The 10,885-nt window shown below is 48.0% G+C and overlaps 1 protein-coding gene across 1 annotated transcript; it reads left to right on the forward strand.

Annotated features, from left to right (window-relative positions):
* Positions 1-2,025: 2,025 nt before the first annotated feature.
* On the forward strand, positions 2,026-10,407 carry MANBAL (mannosidase beta like). Its single transcript, XM_054644428.2, has 4 exons — positions 2,026-2,121; positions 3,630-3,678; positions 5,354-5,548; positions 7,981-10,407. Exons 3-4 carry the CDS (start codon positions 5,399-5,401, stop codon positions 8,086-8,088), a joined length of 258 nt encoding a protein of 85 aa, XP_054500403.1. The 5' UTR covers positions 2,026-2,121; positions 3,630-3,678; positions 5,354-5,398; the 3' UTR covers positions 8,089-10,407.
* Positions 10,408-10,885: the final 478 nt, after the last annotated feature.

Below are 10,885 nucleotides of genomic sequence, written 5' to 3' on the forward strand. Positions count from 1 at the left end.
AAAATCTTTGAAATTGTTATCATTAATATCCATTTAATTCAAATGCTTGGTAACAGCCTAGAAAATCCTTTTATTACAAATACCATACCTTACTTCCTCAGTAGATAAGTAACTGATTAGGTTTCCCCCAAAGTATTTAGGCTCTCTGGTAATAAAGCTCTGCAGAAAAACCAACCTGGCACTTTTGATAGTTTAGGGATAGGAAAAGGGCAAAACAAATCAGATTCCTTAAATACCACAAACAGAGCAAAACAGAGCCCAGGGCATTTCCCCCTTTGTAGCTCATCTTATGGAGCCATCCTCCAGTTCAGAGCCGGAAACTGGACAGAACATTAAAAATAAAATCCCTGTCAAGAGCAAAGACAAAAGCACATCTTAATTGTTGCTGCCAGAGTATGTCAAGGGAGCAGGTGAAAACCTTGTGGATAAAGAGAAACCCACCAGGACTGGAAGGCCACAGAATTGATGGTGGGGTTAAAACCCTCACAGGGATTTAGGGGGTGAGTGCATTAAGCCTGAGGTGTAAAGGCCTGGGGTGCTTCTACCATGGGCACCCAGCCAGGATGAGAGGACACAGCCTCAAGCTGCACCAGGGGAGGTGTAGGTTGGACATCAGGAGGAATTTCTTCACAGAAAGGGTGTGGTGGTGGTCACAGGGGTCCTGGGGAGAGGGAAGAGACGAGGATCTGACTCCAGGTTTCAGAAGGCTTGATTTATTATTTTATTATATATATATTATATTAAAACTATACTAAAAGAATAGAAGAAAGGATTTCATCAGAAGGCTAGCAAGCAAGAAAAAGAATGGAATGATAACAAAAGCTTCTGACTCTCAGAGAATCCGAGCCAGCTGACTGTGATTGGCCGTTAATTAGAAACAACCACATGAGACCAATCCCAGATGCACCTGTTGCATTCCACAGCAGCAGATAACCATTGCTTACATCTTGTTCCTGAGGCCTCTCAGCCTCTCAGGAGAAAAAATCCTAAGGAAAAGATTTTTCATAAAAGATGTCTGTGACAAAAGGGTGATTAGACATGGAATGGGCTGCCCAGGGAGGTGGTGGAGTCACTGTCCCTGGAGGTGTTTAAGGAAAGATTGGACGTGGCACTCAGTGGCCTGGTCTGGTTGACAAGGTGGTGTTGGGTCATAGGTTGGACTGGATCATCTCAGAGGTCTTTTCCAACCTCACTGATTCAGGGATTCAGTGACCCACCAGGGACCCACAGGCTCCCACAGCTGGGCTGGGCCCATGCACCATGGGGCTGATTGGCCTCAGGGGGTTTGAGGAACACGGCAGGGCAGCCCCCAGGCCCCCACTGCCCCTGCTGCCCCAGGCCCTGCATCACCCTGAGGCTGCCCTGGGAACGCAGTGCACAGGGGGTGTGGGTGCTTGCACAGGGTGGCTGTGGGCGGGTTGCTAGGGGCTGTTGATGGGATTGTTGCTAGGGGCTGTTGATGGGATGGTTGCTAGGGGCTGTTGCTACAGATGGCTGCTGGGAGCCATTGCTAGGGATGATTGCTGGGATAGTTGCTAGGCACGGTTGCCAGGGACAGTTGCCGGGATGGTTGCCGGGATGGTCATCAGGGGCGTTTGCCAAGGCAGTTGCTAGGGATGGTTGATGGGATGGTTGCCAGGGGCAGTTGCCAGGGCGGTTGCCAGGGCAGTTGCTATGGATAGTTGCTGGGATGGTTGCCAAGGAAGGTTGCCAGAGCAGTTGCTGGCATGGTTGCCAGGGGCAGTTGCTAAGGTGGTTGCTAGGGATGGTTGCCAGGGGCGGTTGATGGGATGGCTGACAGGATGGTTGCTAGGGCGGTTGACAGGATGGCTGCCAGAATGTTTGTCACGGACGGTTGCCGGATGGTTGATGGGACGGTTGCCGGATGGTTGATGGGATGGTTGCCAGGATGGTTGCCAGGATGGTTGCCGGGATGGTTGCTTAGGCTGTTGCCGGGATGGTTGTCACGGTCGGTGGCCAGAGGCAGTTGCCGGGATGGTTGTCACGGTCGGGGCCGGGGCGGGGCCGGGGCGGGCGGTGGCCGGGCCGTGCCGGAAGCGCTTCCAGCGGCCGGGAAGCCGTTCCGGGGCGGCGGGGCCAGGGAGCGCAGCGGAGCGGGCGGTGAGCGGGGCCGGGCGGGGCTCTGCGGGCACGGGGCACTGGCCAGGGGCGGCGGTGGCTTCAGCATCTCCCCGGGAGCGAGTGCAGGGCCGGGGGGGCTCGCTGGTCCTGGCGGGGCCGGGCGGCACCGCGGGGCTGGCCCGGCAGGGACGGAGGGATGCAGGGATACAGGGATGGCGACAGCGGTGTCCCCTCCCTGGGGCTGCCCAGCTGCTCTGCCACAGCCCGGGCACGGCTGCCAGCCCCCGGCCCTTGTGCCAGGCTGGGCTCCTCGGCCATGGATCCAGCGGCGCGGGCAGGAGCACCCGGTAAAAATTGCCCAGGCTCCATCCCGACACCTGCTGAGCCTTTTGAAAATTCCAACTTGAGCTTTTTTTGCCCCGTCCTTTGACGGAGGAGGTAAAAATTCTGACAATTCTTTTAATTGTCAGATTTATTTATTTATTTATTTATTTCCACACCAAGAAGAAGTTAATACATATTACTTGAGCTGTTCCCGTGACTTTGCCCTCTGCCCGTTATTTATGTAGTGCCAGGTGAGGACACCAGCTGGGAAACACAGTGCAGCAAGAAGAAAGGCTGGAGTCTCTCCTGGCTGGTGCACGGCCCTGATCCTGGGGATATGTTGGTTATTTATCACAGGGGCTGTGGGGATATGTTGGTTATTTATCACAGGGGCTGTGGGGATATGTTGGTTATTTATCACAGGGGCTGTTCCTGAGCCGTGGGGAACAGCCACATCCTCTGTGATGCTGTCACTGAGCACAGCAGGAGCTGCAGCCCCGAGGGGCCCTGGCTGGCTCTGGGCTCTGCCCACTCCTCCAGCTCATTCACTGGGTATCAAACCTTGTGAATAAACTGGAGGGGCAAGGACAGCTCCCTCTCAGGGTCTGACAGACGAGTATTCATCTTCAAAAGCAATTTAAGAAGAGCTGCTTTAAGTGCGGCCATGGAGAGGTGGTCTGAGGAGAAAGGCAGCTGACAACCTGTGGAGAAGAAGAGATGTTATCTGAGGAATAAGTGATGAAACTGAACTTCTTGGGAACAGGGAGGAAGGCTCCACCATCCAGAGACCTGTTGGTTTAGGTGCAAGGCAGAGGCTTTGGGCACTGTGTGAACCACTGGAGTTTTTTAAAACTGGAGTTTTGCTCAGAGTTGGGCTCCAGTGATGGCAGGAAAATCAATGGTCAGAGCATGGGTTCCCTGAGCAAGCAAGGATACTGCTGTAATTAGCTGGAGCACAATGCCAGGTGTTTTCTGACCCTGTTTCATGGGGTTTCATGCCTCAAATGGTGGTGGCAGCTGCTGCCAGGAGAGCTCTTAGTGCTGGTCATGGCTCCAGGATTTGTTAGAGAACTAACAGGGGAACTAACTTACTGATGCCTTAAGGGAAGGTCAGCTAGAAGAGGGGAAAGGAGGGGAGAGTTGTAGAAGATGAGGACAGAGGATTTTTTGCTTTCATTGTTTGTGTTTCCTTTTCCTGTTTATCTCTGTGTGTTGTGTTTCAGGTGTGTGAATTGGGGTTATCAGCAGGAGTTCGTCCTGAGAAGACTCCAGGTGAGGAATGAAGGAATTTCCCTTCCTGCTGTGTTTGAGGACTGGGGCCAGTGTCAGGCAAGAATAATGTTTTCAAAAGATACCCAGATGAGATAAATGCAATTCAAAGGTGATTCTGTGTCTTGTTTAGGAACTGCTGCCTTAGTGGGCTGGGAGAGATGATTTAAAAGGCAAAAGCAGTTGGGATGAGCCACGTGCATGCAGGCTGTGTTCAGGCATTGAGCAGCCATTGGCTGAGCCCTGGGTCAGTGTGTCCTGACTTCATGTACAGGTCCCACACAGCCCTTGCTGACTGGGATTGAATCAAAATTTAAAACATTTTCCTTCACTGAAGTACAGACCTGGACAGGACCTCGAGAGGTCACCTGTTCTTATCTCCTGGTTCAAAGGCAGAGTTGTATATACCCACACCCATCCCAGGGCAGTGCTTGTCTGATCTGCTCTTCTGAATCACCAGCAGCAGGGATTCCACAGTCTCTCTATTCCAGTGGCTGGCAGTCTGTGAAGTTGGAAATGTTCTCCTGTCCTAAAATTCAAAATAACATTCTGTGTTTCAGCTGAATGAAAACAAAATAATTATTTTTTTAATTTATATACCTCTCCCTTTAGTGTGTCACCAGGTGATAGTTGCCTCTTGTGGATTGAGTTGATTCTCAAATTTACCAACTATTACTTTGCTGGAATTTGCCACATTTACCATCCTTCTGGACTGGGTCACATCTGTAGATTGTAACAGTCTCCTCCCAGCCTGAGAAATGCAGAGATATCTCCTGCTTTGGAGATAATTCCTAGGGGTAAACTCAGCACACAAACTCAGTCAGACCCAAATTTTAGTGGTACAGAGAACTGTGGCTCTCAGTGAACAGTGCTGATCCAGGGAATGCACACTGGGATCATCCAGGCCAGGAAAACTGAGTGGGGCACTAATCACAGCTGAGTGTGATGGCATCTCAGACTAATTGGATTTCCCTTTGGGGACTTCCTGAGGCTTACTCTAGCAGTTCTGGCAGGAGAGTTCTCCCTCGTTGTAAAAAGCCATTACTCATTCATAGGACAAATTGACAACTCCATTAGCAGAAGATAAAGGGAGGAAGGAAGGATGGTCTCATGGCTGAGAAGCCTGGGACCCAGGAGATCAATATTTAACTCTGCCACAAACTACCTGGGAGACTGTTTTAAGTTGTATGAGGCTTAGTGTAACCAGCCACTAAAGCCACACTTAAATTTGTACACATAACTTGTTCCTCTGCCTTCAACAGCTCTGCTTCTGTGTGGTTCAAGTTGCTGGGTTTGTACAGCATCTAAAACAACAAGGCTGTGACCACAGAGACAATATAAGTAAAAGTAAGTAGTAATCACCTTGCATGTGTGATCAGCTTCAGGAAGAAATTTATTCTTGCTTATTAAGCTTTTCCCTTATTGTTTTATGAACATGGGTCGTATTTTGTCTGCTCCTCATCCACAAATGGCCTAATACCAGGAGTTGAGTGCTGTTTTTGTAGGCAGGTGACAAACACCCAAATTAAACACAGCTTTCATTTTCCTTTTTGTTATTGCTCCAGTAGATCAAGAGGATCTTCCAAACTCCATGAGGGAGTCTGTCATTTTTCGATAACAGAAAGCAAATGCCAGAAAAGATGATGCAAAAAATTGCTCTGTATTTTCCCCCTTGCAGTAACCAGTTTTCCTCAGAGCAGTAGAGGAGAAGGGTGCACTGACAATGTCTGCAGAGTTGGATTTCTCCCCACCTGAGATCCCTGAGCCCACGTTCATGGAGAATGTGCTGCGCTATGGACTCTTCTTTGGAGCCATTTTCCAGCTGATCTGTGTGCTTGCCATCATCCTGCCTGTGTCCAAGTCCCACAAGGCAGTGAGTAGTGCTCTTTAATATTGATATAAATGGGCAGAGTCAGGGAAAATGGGATGGGAGGGAATGTTGAGTGGCTAATGGAGACACAGCTGCCCCTGGGATTGGTGACAGTTTCATTGTTCAGTCTCCTTCCTTCCCTCTGGCTTTCCCTCCACCAGCTTCTATCTTGTGATTTACCACCAGATAGGAAAGTCAGGAATAAATATCTGAGCCAGGATCTCAGTGAAAAAAGCAACCTGAAGCACTGACAAGGTGCTAAATGCATGTGCAGTTCCTGGCTGCAAGAGAAGGCTTTGTCCCAACCCATATTGTTGTCATCCTGCTGCTGTTTTCCTTCATTCATTGCCAGGCAGGACATCCCCTGGCAGGACCTGCCTTCAGGAAGGGACTCTGGGCTTGAGTTTGTGTGATTTCTGGAAGCAAGGTGCAGATGAGATTTCTAGTATCTCCTAAAGGTGAGGAAAGCAGTTTTCTGGACTGGCATCCCTTTCACTGCCCAAGGGTCCTTTGGTGTAGTTGGCACTGGAGAAGTTGAAAGGTGAAGTTGAGGTGAAGCTGAAGTTGAGGTGAGCTGTTCCTCTAGACTGAGGGATGTCCTGCATCTTCCTGGCTTTTCTCATTAAAGAGAAAAATGTCTTTGGTGCTGGGGACAGGTATTTCAGGGCTGCAAGGTGATCAGGATGCAGGTTTGGTGCTTTGATACAGATGTTCATGGTATATTTTCAGTAGCAACTCAGCCCGGAGAGTTTTGTTTTCAGACTTTTTATTTCCATGTTTGCTCCCTCCTGTGCAGAGGAAGACTGGAAATTTTCAACCTCTTGGGGGAAGGGCAAGTTCATGATCCAATTTTTCCACCTTTAACTGCTGGTGTGATGTGATGCTGTCCTGCCATGGGTCATGCTCCCTCCTGCTTGTCCTGCCACAGGAACAGGCAGTTGTTGGACACCATGCAGTGGCATTGCAAGTCTTAGAATCTTACAATCATTCAGGTTGGAAAAGACCTTCAAGACCAACCTTTGCACTGTTACTCTGGAGCCACCAGCACCTGTCTGTCAGAGTCTATCATTTCCCCAGTAAATTTTTGAGAAATACCAAGTAACCCCATTTTTGAAAGTTGGAAAGAGTGAGAGCTTTGGTCTGGAGTGGGAAACTGGAGTCCAGCCCCCAGTTAAAATAAGGCTCAAGGACCTTTTACTGCTTACATCTGTAGTATGCCTTGATGTTTGCATAGTCTAATGTTTATTTTCTCCATATATAAACCGTTCTCTTGATGTGCTGTCCATATGACCTGTAAACAAGACCATAAACACCACAGGCTGCCCCTCCAGATCCTGAGAATGATGTTTGAGTCTAGGTAGGATATTGGGGAACTTTGCTGCCTGGGAGCCTCAAACTTTAAAGTTTGGACATTAGAAGGCAGCAGTGTTCACATTATGGCAGCAGCTTTCTGCATCCCTGAGTAACAACCAGCTCCCTGTGCACTGATCACAGCTTTGGAAAGCCAGCCAAGTCTCCTTCCTTGGAAAGCCACACAGATGTGAGCTGTAATAGCCCAGGAACTTGAGAGACTTTGAACCAAGCTCTTTGATTAAAAGGACACTGTCAGATGCTGCCTCCCCCTCCATTATCTGGAGTTCTGGCTGGGAAGCTTGGAACTCGCACGTCTTGCTCAGCCATTTTTTGTGTGTCCTTTTCCAGTTGGCACACTCAGGCTGAGAGAGCCCAAGATGCTAAAGCAATATTTATACTCAAATGCATTTAATGAAAGGAGGCAGTCTGGATGTGTGTGCTTTCTCAGAGGAGACTGGCACTGTTCCCTTGTGTTTTCACAAGATAACTAGGTTTTATTTCCCATGGCTGCAATATTATCTCTCATCTTCTCTGAAGGAAACAAGCATCACATCTCAGTATTTTGTTAGTCCAGGTGAAGAAAGCTTTGCCTGCAATTCCCTCCTCGGATTTTAGAGGCTCTCAACTTTATATTCTTAATGCTGCTTTGGGTAATTTTTTTTTTGTCTTGCACATGATAGTGATTAATGTTTGGCAGAAATGCCTGCTGCCTGTTTCCATGTATCCTGGTGATTATATGTTATCTTTTCCTAATTCAAATAGTTTTCATTTAGTGTTGATTTTCTTCTTGCCTTCAAAGTTTTTCTTCTCCAAAGCCTGTTTTAGCTATTTAAGGTTTTAATGGCATCTCTGGTAACAAGCTGTTTCTGTGCAGAAACTCACACTCATCAAAAAGCACATGCAGAAGGAGCAGAGATGCTGCTGCTTGAGTCTCATTAAATGTGGCCTCAGTTTGACATCAGTGTGTTCCAACAGAGATACTCAGCACTTGTTTCCTCTGGTTTATACTTGAATCCCCAATGCAACCTGTTAGCAAATGGTAAAAAAATAGTTACTGACTGTTTCTTAATTGATTCTTGTAGGACTCTGACAGTTTTGAGCCTAAGAATTCAGAGCCAGTGAAGAAGCCAAAGGCAACTGCTCCACAGATAAGCAAGAAACCTAAGAAGGAAACCAAAAAGAAACGATAGAGGTGTGACTGATGAGCCTGCCAAGACCAAACAACCACCTATAATTGTGCTTCCTCAGAGACAACATCAAAGGCAACTAACTCTCTTAATGGTTTTCTGGCATTGCCATCTTTTACTTTTCAGGGGCAAGGGAGAAGAATCTTAGAAGAGTGGAAGGGTTGGGGTTCTGCCATAGATTTCTTACAAGCAAAGAGAACTTCACATATCCAGGACTTCATTTGACTTGATTAATGTGTCAGTCACCATTAAAGTGACTTCTTCCAGTTCTGGTGGGTAGAGAGGGCTGTTGGCCTGGCTCCTCCCTGCTGGCTGGGATTTGTAGTGAAGTCCCTGTGGAAAGTGGAGCATGAGTTTGCTGCTTTGGATACCGGTTTGTGTTGTGCTTTTTGAAGGCAGAGGGATCAAATGGATCAAGAATGCCACACTACACAGCTTTGTATTCATCTCTGTTGTCATCTAGTCTGAAATACATAGCTGCATTTTATGGCTTAATCATAATGCCTTTGTCATATTCTTTAATTCTTTAGGTAATAACTCACCAGATTCCAGACTGCTGGAGATGAAAGCTTTCATTTCCCCAGCGTCGCTGTTTCCCCACCCATGCACTCTTCCTTTCCATTCCCACCTTTGAAAGCAGGTACATTTCAGGGAACTGAGACTGTGCTGGGGATTGCAATGACTACAGGAATCAGGAAACAATTGGACTCTGGAAGGTGCAGAATTTAATGCCTATGCTAGGGGAGTTGTTCTTGGAGACTTGGGAAGACCAGGTGCTGGAGAGGAGCTGCTGAGGTGGGAGCCTGGTGCTCTGGTGGTGCATCAGCCTGCTCTGCCTCTCTGTGCCATAAAAAGGGATAAACCCTCCTGCCAGCTGGCTGAGCCCTGACCATGGCTCTCTTTCAGCACAGCTGGGCATCATTGCACTTGCAAATCCCCTCCCTGCCTTCCCTGCCACGGTCTGCTCCATCTCTCCTGGCTGAATTCCTCCTGAGGGTGAACACCTTCTCAGCCTGAGGAGATGAGGTATTTTAAGATCCAAGGGGTGGCAGGCCAGCTGTGTACCCTGGCTGCATGGCAGGAGACACAGACACTGTGTTCCTTCAGGCTCTGGCTCTCCAGGCCCAGGGACAATCCAGGGCTGGATTTAAATATGGCTAGACAGGACTGGAAGGAGATAGGTGGTGACGTAGCCACGGAGTCTCTGCAGAGCAGCTCAGGCTTCCTGATGCCAGCTCACATCTTGGTTTGTTTGATCAGGAGTGAGTCAATGGGAGGAGAACCTGCTCTCTGAGGCGCACCCAGGGTTCAGAGCAGCTTTGAAGGAAGGGTTCTCCCTGGCAGGGCTGCAAGTCTGTGATCCTCTTTGCATACACAGACTCCCATCCTCGAGTCACAAATGCCTGGTGAGCCCAGGTGTGTGTTTGTAACAGCAGGTGAGCAGCACATTCACAGAAACCATCAGTGCTGAGAGCAGCCCTGTCCTCTGCTCACTCTTGCTGTTTTTGGGGGTGACAGATGGATCCCAGAACCAGTGTGGCTCTGACTTCCCTGCTCCAGGCTCTCTGATGCTCTTTGCCAGAATGCTGGCACCAAGTTGCACTTCTTAAAATCCAGCTTGGAGTTCTGCTTTAAATTCTGCTTTTTAAATAATTTTTTTTTTGAGCTACATGAAGGCAGTACTAGGAGGACAGAACAAAGCATAGGAGACACAAGCACTCTAAAGTTGCTTTAAGTTCTCAGTACAAAGAAATATTACAAAAAGTTCCCACGCAGATAACAAAGAACAGTGTTGTGCCATGAGTTTCCATGATGGACCTGTGCTCTGTCTCTGATCTGCAGGGCAAAGGAAAGCCCTGAGTAGGAACTGCAGATCACTCTTTCCATTTTAATACATGAGAATGGTTTTATGTAAATCCCAGCTTTCTGCAGGTTACCTAAAGCAGGGAGTTAATGCTTTAATGGAATCACAGGACACAGGTTATCCAAAATACAGAGTCACTTCTGCAGCTCAGAACCAGTTAGCAGTGGGCACTGTGTGGCTGTTACTGAAACAGCAGCTGCTGCATCAATGTCCACACCCAGCTGTTTGCAGGCTGCTCACTCATTGCTCAGTAGAAATCATGGATGTTGGGGTTTGGGTTTTGTTGGGGGGAAGAGGGATGAAGAGAAATTCCCCACTCTGTTCCTGACACCTTTATACCTATTTGAATGCTCTTGTTTGCTGAACTTAGAGTATGTAGAGATTACCAATAACCCATGTATTTTAGTTTATCCTGAAATGTGTAATAAATGCCATCAGAATCTTTGTTATAAAAGAAATCTGTGTTTAAAGTTGTGCTGTCTGTTCCCTCACATTTCACTGTGAAAGCTGCCAGAACTCCCAGACTATAGGAACACAGGGACATAAATAACCTATTCATTAAAATGATCCATTAAGGGAAATCCTTTCAGATCCTTTAATCTGTGAGAAATTGGTTAGTTAATACTGTCAGGCATGTGTGCATCTGTATCTATGTTTGACTTGGAAGTAGCAAACTATTTCCTAACACTGCTTCACCTTCCTGGAAGGAGGGAGAAAGCCAGCCAGTGACTAAATCAATTTGCCCCCATGAAGGTATCCCCAGTAAAGGCATTGATTGTTACCAATGCAAGCAGGGGATTAGGTGGGGATTCAGTAGGCTGGTAAAAGGGATTCTCAGGAGCTCAGGTTTGCATGGCTGGAGCATGGGGCTGTCTGGTGGCTCTTCTTGGCTGCAGTGAGACCAATGTGGCAGCCAAGCTCTGGCAAGTGTGTGTT

The sequence above is a fragment of the Agelaius phoeniceus genome, chromosome 17 (genome assembly GCF_051311805.1).
Source record: "Agelaius phoeniceus isolate bAgePho1 chromosome 17, bAgePho1.hap1, whole genome shotgun sequence".
Classification (NCBI taxonomy): Eukaryota; Metazoa; Chordata; class Aves; order Passeriformes; family Icteridae; genus Agelaius; species Agelaius phoeniceus.

Coding starts and splice junctions, on each gene's coding strand:
- MANBAL (XM_054644428.2), top strand. CDS start 5,399: ATGTCTGCAGAGTTGGATTTCTCCCCACCTGAGATCCCTGAGCCCACG. Junction 5,549..7,980: donor TGTCCAAGTCCCACAAGGCA/GTGAGTAGTGCT, acceptor TGATTCTTGTAG/GACTCTGACAGTTTTGAGCC.